Below are 12,393 nucleotides of genomic sequence, written 5' to 3'. Positions count from 1 at the left end.
TATCAAGGCACTACACATCTTTGTTAGGGGAAACAATTACCAGCACTATTCTAACTTGTAGCATAGATGGAACTATGTTCAATAGCTGCATAATGCCAAGGCTGTAACTGTGGCTATACAATAAGATTAAAATTCTGGATAAAGTACAAACTATTTCGTTTATAAGTACGTTCCGTGACATGGCTGTGTAGATGTGTCCTGAGACGTCTAGGTGCAAAACTCACAGGACCTTTGAGTCTCTTCTGAAAACTTGTTCAATGGTGATAAAGACGCAAAATTAGAAAGACCAAGGCGCAAAACAAGCTCAAACTAGCTAGAGACAGAGTAATGAGAACCTTCTACAAATATATTAGAGGCAAGAGAAAGACTAAGGACATAGTAGGGCTGTTACTCAATGAAGAGGGGGGAAAACAGTAACAGAAAATGTCGAAATGTCAGAGGAATTTAATGACTTCATTTTGGTTTTCACCAAGGCGGTTGTTGGAGATTGGGAGTATAACATAGTGAATGCTGGTGAAAATGGGGTAGTTTCAGAAGCCAAAATACGAAAGAACAAACAAAAAATTACTTAAACAAGTGAGATGTCTTTGAGGATGCATTTCATTAGGACCTGGTGACTTGAATACTAACGGAGCTGACAGGAGATGTCTGAGCCCTTAGCTGTTATCTTTGAAAAATCATGAAATACAAGAGATTCCAGAAGACTGGAAAAGGGCAAGTATTGTGCCCATCTATAAAAAGGGAAATAAGGATAATCTAGGGAATTAGAACAGTCTGCTTCACTTCTGTACCAGGAAAGATAATTGAATAAAAAATTAAGGAACCTGCACACATCTAGAAGATATGGTGATAAGTAACAGCATGGAATTGTCAAGAACAAATGCCAAAGCAACCCGATGGCTTTCTTTGACAGGATAACAAGCCTTGTGGAAAAAGGGGAGGAATAGCTCAGTGGTTTGAGCATTGGCCTGCTAAACCCAGGGTTGTGAGTTCAATCCTTGCAGAGACCATTTAGGGATTTGGGGCAAAAATTCATCAGGGATGGTACTTGGTCCTGCTGAGAAGGCAGGGGACTAGACTTGATGACCTTTCAAGGTCCCTTCCAGTTCTAGGAGCTAGGCAATCTCCATTAATTATTATATTAAGTGGTAGATGTGGTATATACAGGCATTTGATAGTCTTGCATGACCTTCTCATTAACAAACTAGGGAAATACAACCTAGATGGAGCTACTGTGGGGTGGAGGTGGGGGCATAACTGGTTGGATAATCGTTCCCAGGGTATGTATCAATGGCTCAGGGTCACACTGGAAGAGTATAACAATTGGTGTTCCGCAGGGTTAAGTTTTGGGATCCGTTCCGTTCAGTATTGTCATCCGGGATTCAGATAATGGCAGAGTATGCTTGTAAAGATTGCAGATGAAACCAAGCTGCAAAGGGTTGCAAGTGCTTTGGAAGATGGGATGAAAATTCTGGAGAAGTGGTCTGATGTAAATAGGATGAAATTCAATAAAGATAAATGCAAACCACTCCACTTAAGAAGGAGCAATCAGTTGTACATGCAAAATGAGAAATGACTGCCTAGGAAGGAATATTGCAGAACGGGATCTTATGGTCATAGTGAACTACAAACTACATATGAGTCAACAGTGTTTCAACATTGCAGAAAAAGTAAACATCACCCTGGCATGTATGAGCCGGAGTGTTGTAAGCAAGACACGAGAAGTGATTCTTCTGCTTTACTCTGCACTGATTAGGCCTCAACTGGAGTATTGTCCAGTTCTGGGCACTGTTTTTCAGGAAAGATATGGACAAAACTGGAGAAGGTTCAGAGAAGAGCAGCAAAAATGATTAATGGTCAAGAAAACATGACCTGTGAGGGAAGACTGAAAGATTTGTGTGGTTTTTAGTATGGAAAAGACAACAGAGGGGACATAACAGCTTTCAAGTATCTAAAGGTTTTTTCAAGGAAAAGGGGGAGAGATTATTTTCCTTAACCTCTGAGACACAAAAGAGGCGGGGATTAGGTTGAACATTAGGAAAAGCTTGCTGACAGGTGATTAAACACTGGAATAAATTGAGTAGGAAGATTTTGAAGAGCAGGTTAAGCAAACCCATCAGATGGTCTAGATAGTGGTTGCTCCTTCTACGAGTGCAGGGGACAGGACATAACTCCTGGGTTTTTTTCCAGTTCTGTGGTTCTATGTAATTTTACTGAAGGTCTAAACTGATTTTTCTGACCATTTGTTCTAGCTCTCCTTCATCCAGCATTCCCTCATAAACCCAGAGATCTTCTGTTTTGCTGACTATCCCTGTCATACTGTTGCCACAGACATCCTGAAAGCTCCACCAGAGGATGACAATCGAGAAATTGCCACATGGTAAGCCTGGTCACTTAGTCTTTTTTTCCACTTATGAGACTATAAATACAACTAATTAGACAGTTAAATGTGGCTTTGTTTTCATACTACTTGAGGTTTTAGGTGCACGCATTTTCTAGCAGATGAGTCACTAAGTTTCTTGGTAAAATTGGTGTTTTGTTTTTATTGGAGCACTTCCCATTATGCCCATAGTGACACTTGAAAAACATGCTTCTTCGATTGATTGCTCATATGCATTCCAGTAAGCGTGCACACCTCGTGCAGGGGGCTGTTGGAAGATTTTTCCCTAGTGGTACCCGTTGGGTTGGCGATGGTGCCCTCTGTAGTGAGGGGCCTCCCTGGTGGCATATATACATCCCTGCTGACCTGACTCCTGCTCAGTTCCTCCTTTCTGGTCTGGAGCCTCTTTCTTGTTAGTTCCTAACATTGTAGCCTTTAGTACTTTGTAGGGGAGGCCGCTCTGCTCTGTCAGGCTCTTACTATATTTGAATGCAGGGGTGCGCTGGAGCCAGCATGAGCCGGGACAGCTCTGTCCAGGCTTGTACTGGCCCCAGGAGTCACCTGTGCTGCGGCTTTGCAGAGCCCTCCCCTTATCGATTAATCCTGCAGTCAATTCAAATTGTATCGACTACACAATTAGCAAAATACCTGCTCCTTAACGTTGTTAGGCAAGAGTGGCCTTGCCCCTTGTTAAATCCATCCAGAGCAGCACCAAGATGTTGTGGCAGATCCCACCCTCAATTGCACTCATGGCAGAAGGTTGAAAGGTGCTACTTTGTGCCTGAGAAGGGAATAAGAGCACCTTTACACCCACCCTCAACCAGGGCCATTGGTGGTGGACGTTGTGAGCCACCCTAAGCGTAAAGGTCACCATGGACCTGAAGGATGCTAAGATGCTGGACCTATTTGGGTGCAATGCTTATTTGACCGGGGGGTCTACAGCTGCGGGTCTTCAACCAGCTGGTATACCCTCAATTCCTGGAAAGTGCAGTCCAAATTCTAGGAGCTCCTTCCCTTGGATGCCAGGCAGGAGCTCACGGCGGTTCTGCAGGAAGTCCTTATGGTCACCAGAACTGCCCTGCAGGAAGCCTTGGAGTCTGCTGACTCAGCTGTGTGTACTATGGCCACAGTTATTACTATGCACCGTGTGTCTTGGCTGCAAGGGTCTGGTCTCCCAGTGGAGGTGCAGTGTGCAATTCAGGACTTGCCATTTGATGGGGCAGGACTGGTCACTGACAAGACTGACTCATATCTCCACAGTCTCCAGGATTCCAGAGTTATGCTGAAGTCCTTGGGCATTCGTGTGCCAGCCCCTTTGGCAGTGATAGTTTAGGCCACAACTGCCTTTGCACTTCCAGTTGGGCCCTCCTAAGTAGGACCATGGACATCAAAGGGGTAGTTGCAATAATAGAAGGGGCCCTCCTTGATGATCCTCCACTCAGACAGAGGTCATCTAAGCAGCCACCGGGGCCTAAGCCTCACTTTTGAGGGTGCAGTCGAGGACTGAGCACTGGATCCTTCGCTGCCTCTTGTGAACAGTCTGTCTTGCTTCTGCCAGGCCTGGCACAAAATTACCTCAGACTACTGGGTCCTGAGCATGGTGGGAGTGGGATATTCTATCCAGTTCTGTACCCTCCCTTCCACACACCCACCCTCCTTGGCCCTTTCTCCCAAGCAACTCCTTATCCAGCAACTACTCTAGGGGCAGTAAAGGAGATTGCTCAAGAGTTCAGGGGCAGGGAGCTTTAATCCTGGTACTTCCTTATCCCAAAGGCCAAGGAGGTCTGTGCCCCATCCTAGATCTCAAGCATGAATGCGTTCATAAGAGCTCAAGTTAATGCATGGTTTCTTTGGCCTTCATTTCCTCTCTGGATCCAGGGGTCTGGTACATGGCCCTCAAGAGTGCCTATTTTCTCTCTTCCATCACTCTGGCCCACCGCCATTTCCTAGGTTTTGTATTGGCAGGCCACCATTGCCAGTTTACGGTGCTGCCCTTTGGCCTAGCCACAGCGCCTCCAGACTTTGCAAAGTGGGGGGTGTGGTGACCATGTTCCTGCCCATGAACTGGGCACAAGTCTTTCCCTACCTGGATGACTGGCTTAGCCAGGGCAAGTCTCGGCAGCAGGTGTTCCAGCATGTGGAGCTGGTCAGGGCCACTCTTTCCGGACTGGGTCTTATCCTCAGTGTACCCAAGTCCACTCTTATTCTGACTTAGACTCGAGTTCATTGGGGCCCTTCTCGACCCAATCCTCGATTTCAGGTCGTGGCCGGCAACGCTGGGCTTTAGCAGAGCTCAGTCATTACAGTGCACAAATGCATGAGGCTTCTTGGGCAGGCAGCATCCTGCACTCATGTAGCTCTCCTGTGACTCTCGATGGGCTGGTCACTCTGCCTTCGGCAGCCCTGCACTCCCTTTCTTGGTGACTCCAACCTCACTGGTGCGTGCAGGAGTCTCCTTCACCAGGCTGCAACCCAAGATTATGCTGTTAATGGATGCATCTTACGCAGGTTGGGGAGCGCACCTGAACCATCTTTGGACCCAAGGCCTGTGGTCACGCACAGAAGTGTCATTAATGTGCAATGTCAGGGAGCTCAGGGCAGTTTTTTCTTGCTTACCAGGTGTTTCTGCCCCACCTGAAGGACCAATGTGTGTCATGGTCCTGACACAACACCGCAGCCACGCCTTGCATCAGTCAACAGTGGTGCTTGCTCCTCTCCTCATGCCAGGAAGCCCTTAGCTTATGGGACCTTTACATTCATCACACCATTCAACTTCAAGCCTCAGACCTCCCTGGCACACAGCAGCTTCACCAGTAATCTCAGCCTGTCATTCCAGTCCCACAAATGGTGCCTCGAGTCAGCCGTGGCCCTCGCCGTTTTCCACGAGTGGGGTCATCCTAGGGCGAATCTGTTTGAGATTTGCCTCAACCGAGCACAGTGCCTGCTATCTCCCTCCATCTGTTATGGCGCCACAGCAGAGGCTCCATAACAGATGCGTTCCACCTATTGTGGACGAGGCAGCCACTATGCATGTTTCCACTGTTCCCAGTGATACCCAGGATCCTTCTCAAGATTTGGCAGGACAAAATGGCAGTTGTACTTGAAGCACCCACGTGGCCCAGACAGCACTGGTTCACCATAGGGATGTAAGCGACTAGTTGATAAGCAGAATCTATCGGATAGTTGACTAGTGATGCCCCCCACCCCCACCCCTCCAGGAGCCAGTGCTGGGGGGAACTGGCTTACCCTTCGTTCAGGCACCCGCTACTGTCTTGGGACTGAATTAGGTCCCCTCTCTGCTCATGGCATCCCTGTCTGAGCCCTTAGCTACCTGCCCTTTCATATAAAGTGACCTTTTTTGGTAGCTATTTCTGCCCTAAGGATGTTGGCGCTGCGGGCCCTTACCTCCGAGCCCCTGTGTGTACTGTCTTTTTAATAAAGGTAAGTGCGGCTGTGGCCCTACCTCACACTTCTGACAAAGGTGGTGGTGTCTTTTCACCTCAACCAGGACATCTTTCTTCCTGTCCTCCCAAAACCTCCTCCCACAAACAGTGGCAGGATGCTACACTCTTTGGATGGAAGATGTGCTCTGGCCTTCTATATCGAGCATACCAAACTGTCCCGCAGGGCGACGCAGCTCTTCATCTCTGTCACGGAGCATATGAAGCACATGATTGTCCCAGCACCTATTGTCCTGGATTGCCACATGTATTAAACTTGGCCAAAGAGCTAGCTCCACCTATCACAGTGTGCTCCACCATGGTGCAGGCCTCTTTGGCAGCCTTTCTGGCACAGGTCCGTATTCAGGATCTCTTCAGGGCAGCAGCGTGGTTCTCCGTGCACTAAGCTATCACCCAGCAGGCATGGGATGCTGGTGCTTTCAGCAGAACTGTCCTACGCTCAGCAACAAGTTGAGGCCTGACCCCCTCCTCCATACAAACTGCTGGTCAGTCACCTATTGGGATGTACATGAGCAGTCACTCAAGGAAAAAATTGTTACTTTTCCTTTCAGACCTGTTTTCGAGATGGGTTGCTCACGTCCATTCCAGACCCTCCTTCCCTCCCCTATGTCAGAGTGGTCTAGCAAGGAGCTGAGCAGGAGTTGGGTTGGCAGGGTTTTGTATACACTGCTGGGGATGCCGCAGCTGACCGGATGGGTACCACTAGGGAAAATCTTCCGATGAGTGTGACATGGTGTGCGCACACACATTGGAATGAACATGAACAGCACATTTTGAAGAGCAACAGTAATGAAAGATAAATAACTTTTTCCCAGTTGATCCTTCCACTGGTGTCATTAGTAGGAACTCTACCAGGCAGCTAGTGTGTATTTGGAAGTGCTTTTTCCCTTCTAAAAATGAGTATTCTGTTCAAGAACAGGGTTCTTTGGTGCAACTGGGTATGTTCTAAAGTAGAAGTAACTGGAAAATACTGTGTACAAATACTGAGAGCTGACTACAGGGAATGGGGAAGCGATAATTTCCAGCTGTCTTTTTCATAATGACACTGGATGAGCTTGCTCTAATGTACTGAAATAAAACATTAGTACAGGTTGGACCTCCTTTGTCCAGCAGCCTCTGGACCTGACCAGTCCTGTGGGAATTTGCTGGACCGGGGAGGTCGCCTGCCACCCTTCCCTGTCACCAGCTTCACCTCCGGCCCCTGCTTCCAGCCAACTGTACTGCAGACCCTGGCCAGGCTTCCTGGACTCTGGTTCCTGTGCTAAGGGCTCCTGGCTGCTGATTTCCCCCCCCCCCCGCCACAGAGTTCTCCAGTCCAGGAACATCCATGATCCTGCTGGACCACAGATGTTGCCAAATCAGTGTGTCCTGATGTAAGGAGGCAAAATTTGTATTTCAAGTGTGTACACATTCACAACTGAAAAACAGTGGCTATTCAATCTGAAATCTCAGTTGGAGATGGGAGTTTTAAAAATCCTTCAGAAGAGTAGTTGACTCTGACCTTTTTAAGACTTTGGTCAAACACCGAGTTTAAGTATTTAATGAAAATCATTCTCTTGATAGGCTCAGTTGTGTTCAACAAAAACCAAGTTGTATGAAATTTGCTTATTTGAAATTGGCATTAGTCAATTAGTGGCATTAAATAAAACTTAACCTTTCCTACAAACCAGAATCCTTTTAGTCAATTAGTGTGTAACTTTGTGTTTTTGTTAGGAAGAGTCTGGATTTGATTGAATCTCTGTTGCGGTTGGCAGAAGTGGGCCAGTATGAGCAAGTGAAGCAGCTCTTCAGTTTCCCTATCAAGCACTGCCCAGATATGTTGGTATTGGCCTTATTGCAGATAAACACTTCCTGGCATACTTTGCGGCATGAACTCATCTCTACGCTTATGCCAATTTTTCTTGGCAACCACCCCAACTCGGCCATTATTTTGCACTATGCATGGCATGGACAGGTAAGTGTTTTCAATTGAGTACTCAGGTGCTTTGGTTACGTCTCGTTTTAGAAACTCGTGATGGATTCATTTGGCAGCTAGAATAGCAAAGTGATGAAATGTCTTCACTTATGACCGTGACAATCACTGGTGAACATTTATGACCAAGTGACAATCACCGGTGAGTTGCAGTATTTTGGAGTGAGTTCTGAATTTGACACTACAGGTTCAGAACTCGCTCCAAAATACTGCAACTCACTGGTGATTGTCACTTGGATTTTAAGGCAAACTGCTGTCACTTATGCAATGCAAAAAAGAAATCAAGTACTCTTCAGTAAAAGGTCAGCTTAGGAAAGCCAAACTTGAAGATGGGCTCCATCTAAGACCTTCTATAATGAAGTCTTGCTTTTGCTGGTTACATCCTGGGTTTTTCACACTTCCTTCGAGATATTCATATTGCTGACATAGTTGCTAAGTACATTGTTTCAAAAGTGCCATACTTCTCTATCCCAGACCTCACCTCACATGTTCCCGCTTGACCCTCATTCCTTCTTTCCACCTCTCCCCCAAGTACACTTCCTCCCCCCCCCACCCCCCGCCAACCTGCACACCATCAGCTGTTTTGCTGTGTTTGATGGGAATGCAGGGAAAGAGGAGGTGCTGATCCATGGGGCTGAACAGTTGGCAGGTGGCACTGGCGGAGGGGGAGGAGCTGTTAGGAAGGCTTCCAGTGGGTGCTCAGTACCCACCAGTTTTTCCCAATGGGTGTTCCAGCCCCAAAGCACTCATGGGTATCGGCACCTTATGCTGGTCACTTGTCTGTCAGGACACACTGCAGATGGCACACTTCTGTGATGCTAGATTGCATTTCCTGCTTTTGTTAAACAGAGCTGTCAGAGTGACTGCTTATATATTCTTTTAGTGTATGCAGATGTTGGGCACTAAATAGTACAAAAGAAGGCTTGTTGTCCTCTCTGTGCTATGACCATCGTTACCACTGATGGAGATCCCCAAATGGGAGAGGCAGGGAAAAGATGAGATGGCCGTAGTTGTCTGTGTCTTTTGGCTTGTCTGCATTAACAGGGCTCGACAAATCCTCTATCTACTCACCCATGGTGAGTAGATTTCAGCTGGTTGCCCCGTTCACCGGCGGTGCACGCATGCGTAGTGCAGGTCTGGCACATGCGCGATGCGGGGCTGGCGAGTGGGTTTTCGCCGCGATTGTCAAGCCCTGTGCATTAGAAAATCTTGTAATGCTGAAGTACAACTGAACAGTGAAATCCAATGATCTAAAACTGACTTGTGGTATGTATGTATGTGTGTATATTAGGGATGTACACTTATTTGTGTAACCAACAAAGCATGAGCAAAGCAAGGATCTTAACTGGAAGATCTGCCAGTGGCCTAGGGGTTGTAGCATAGACCCACATTTTGTGTTTATCTTTCATGATGTGGCTTCATCAGCTGATAAAACTAAGCGCTCCCAAGATGTGAACCGCTAGAGTTCAAGACGCTTGATACCAATGAAAAGATGACTTCTGTTAGTTGGCTTTTAGGATTGCACTCCACTTCTGTCTACAAGCACATATTAATTCATGAGATGTGGTATTCCATTTCGTAAGTGCAGATGGCATGCTATAATAGCGTATTTCAATCTTCATCCCTATGTGGATGGGACAAGATTAGACCTGTCCACTGATGGAATAACATGGAATGTGAATTCAAGTTTTCACCATTCAAAAGGAAATTCACAGATGTAGAATCAAGTGTAGCTGGTGGTTATAGGCTGTTATATATCATACAGACTACTATAACTTGTATTAACTACAGATCTTGCACCTAAATACCATTCAAGCTATGGTGAATAGGTGAAACATCTTGCATACATGTGAGTGAACTAGTCCAAATATAAACTTCTGTAACAACCTGATGCTTGCTTGTTTGGGGGAAAAACCCCAGCAGTTCAGTATAATGTGAAATCACTATTTAACTTTCCCTAGGGTCAGTCTCCTTCAATTCGCCAACTTATCATGCATGCAATGGCTGAATGGTACATGAGAGGGGAGCAGTACGACCAGGCAAAACTGTCACGTATTCTTGATGTGGCGCAAGACTTGAAGGTGAGTTTTTTGAGAGTTTTTTATCACTCACTTCAAGTGTTGTATATGAATGTCATGCTTTGTTTTAGAATGAAAACTAAACTAGGAAGTGATAGAAATGTTAGTAAGAACTGTATTGCTAGAATGTGTCTGGATTCAGATGTTGGCATAAGTGGGTATTGACTATAAAAATGATAGAAGTGTAAGAGTGGTTTCAATAAACTCTTACTTTCCTTGAAGATGGTTGGAAATGGGAGCATAGGAAACATCCTTTTAGAAGCTCAAGCTTGCTTAAACATAGTACAATTGTACCTGCTAAATTTGTTACTTCTATAACACTTGTTTAGTAACTTTCCATACTAGTCCACTGAGATTATATTGTTGTACAGTTTCAGCTGACCTATTTTTGAGATATTTATCACCTTTTTTGAGGTATCTGTCATCTGGTAAAATGGATGTTACAAATTTGGGGTGTCAATTGGTATAGCTGAACAGACTGCCTTATGAAGAGAGTTGTTGTGCGTCAACTACTGTAGACCATGAGGCATGTTCAGAATGGATGTGAAGTCTCCTACATTGTACTCAGGGAGTGTTAAGAGATTTTTGATTTTCTGTGGTGGTGCAACAGAAAATTACTTAGTAATTTTTTATTATTATGCCCTTTATTAGTAAGGCTTCATATTAAGACTGTAAAAGCCCAAGCACAAGGTCAAGTCTAGTTGAAGGTAGTGTCATGCTTTCAGATCTAGAACCACTTGCTTAGTCTTATAAGCAAGGCATAACTATGAAGCTAATGCTACCAAATTTTTTTTGGTTGACCAAGAAAGCAGTAGCAGCATGTTGTAGCAAAACTTATCCAAAAAGTAGGTGAGAGTTATGAAAACAGGTAGGATAACCTGATATTTTGACTAGCAGTCTTATTTTTTTTCTTTAGGCCTTGTCAATGCTGCTAAATGGTACTCCATTTGCCTTTGTTATTGACCTTGCTGCACTTGCCTCTCGACGGGAATACCTCAAACTTGACAAATGGCTCACAGATAAAATTCGGGAGCATGGGGTAAAGCAGGATTTTTTTATTTCATTTCTGAATTTTATTTTTGGTGACTTAAGTCACTATAACAGTTTTAAGTAGTACTGAAGTTGTGGAAAATGTCTTCAGTAATGTAGTTCATTATCACGGAACTGTCAAATAGCTTAGTGCAGTTCTTTCCACCTTGCAATTGCTAAATTGGACATCATGGCTAATATACAGTCTAAATAGAAAATGAAAGACTTTCTCTTCTCCAGGAGCCCTTCATCCAGGCCTGCATGACCTTCTTAAAGAGACGATGCCCATCTATATTGGGTGGCCTTGTGCCAGAGAAAGACCAGCCCAAAAGTGCTCAGCTTCCTCCAGAAACCCTGGCAACTATGTTGGCCTGCCTACAAGCTTGTGCTGGGTAAGGAAATTACACACTCATAACTGCGTATGCTTGGAGACTCAACTGCAAGTGTCAGTTGCAAAAGTGTCTTAAAACTGAGATTTAGATTCCCTTGCTGCATGTGGAAGAGGCTGTAATAATTAGAGCTAGTCCCAATATGTTCCGTCTTACTGTTAATCTCCTTTTGACAGTATTCTCCTGTATTATGAATAAAACTATTAGAATCTTGTTTATCTTTGGATTTAGAAACCTTTAGTCTGCATGTTGGTCATTTAACAGCTAGCAATCCTAACGATCCTGGGCTGGAGAAGTAGAAGGTCCAGAACAGTCTTCTCAGCACTTTGCAGGTTTAAGTCTGAGGGGTAGCCATGGTAGTTTGTCTTTAAAAAGAGAGAAATCTTGTAGCCATTTAGAGAGTGTCTCTCACTCACACTCTCTCTCACTCACTCACTCTCACAAAATAAAAAAATAAAGAGGAAAAACTTCCTGGAATTGGGTTTTGCCCACAAAAGCACATGATTCACTCACTCACTCACTCACTGTCTGTCTGTCTGTCTGTCTGTCTGTCTGTCTGTCTGTCTGTCTGTCTGTCTGTCTGTCTGTCTGTCTGTCTGTCTGTGATCTCTAAGATGGTACAGGACTACTCCTTTTCTCAACCCTTTATTGCTTCCTAATGATGCTTATTACTTTCTCTTAGATAAAAATTAAGAATTCAGGACCACTTGGATGCATAAATTACTAAAGGACACTAGATTGAGAAGAAAATAGTCTTGTATTGCAGGCTTTCTTAATCACAACCACAGGTCAAAAAGCTTACATTTCAGGCCTAATTAGAAATGAGCATTATAACATTTTCTGATTAGAAAAGTTCAGATTTATTGTAATTTATGGGGGATATTGCCTCAGTCATTTTGCCTTTAAAATTGTGCCATGGTGCCTCTTATTTAGGAAGAGATCCTTATAAAGTGCTGCTGCATCTAGCTTTATCGCTTGTTATGCCAGGAACTTATAGTGATACCAGAAGTATCCTGGAAACATCTGTTATAACCAAAACACTTTGTCAGCAGTTTACTCTGAAGAACAGTTTGTAATGGTCAGA

General features: G+C 44.8%; 1 protein-coding gene across 14 annotated transcripts in view; it reads left to right on the top strand.

Moving 5' to 3' along the window:
• CNOT1 (CCR4-NOT transcription complex subunit 1) overlaps positions 1-12,393 on the top strand; it is a 96,736-nt gene that overhangs the window by 28,944 nt on the left and 55,399 nt on the right. For 13 of the 14 annotated variants that reach the window (XM_075940498.1, XM_075940509.1, XM_075940503.1 and 10 more), the window contains exons 12-16: positions 2,253-2,380; positions 7,555-7,795; positions 9,775-9,894; positions 10,808-10,930; positions 11,161-11,312. In XM_075940498.1, coding sequence (XP_075796613.1) covers positions 2,253-2,380; positions 7,555-7,795; positions 9,775-9,894; positions 10,808-10,930; positions 11,161-11,312 — 764 coding nt within the window. The remainder of the gene's footprint in view (positions 1-2,252; positions 2,381-7,554; positions 7,796-9,774; positions 9,895-10,807; positions 10,931-11,160; positions 11,313-12,393) is intronic. The other variant, XM_075940505.1, reaches the window with a different exon arrangement.

This window comes from Pelodiscus sinensis, chromosome 12 (genome assembly GCF_049634645.1).
Source record: "Pelodiscus sinensis isolate JC-2024 chromosome 12, ASM4963464v1, whole genome shotgun sequence".
In the NCBI taxonomy this organism is placed as follows: domain Eukaryota; kingdom Metazoa; phylum Chordata; order Testudines; family Trionychidae; genus Pelodiscus; species Pelodiscus sinensis.
The sequence above is the reverse complement of the archived record's forward strand: the minus strand, read 5'-3'. Positions and strand labels throughout refer to the sequence as shown.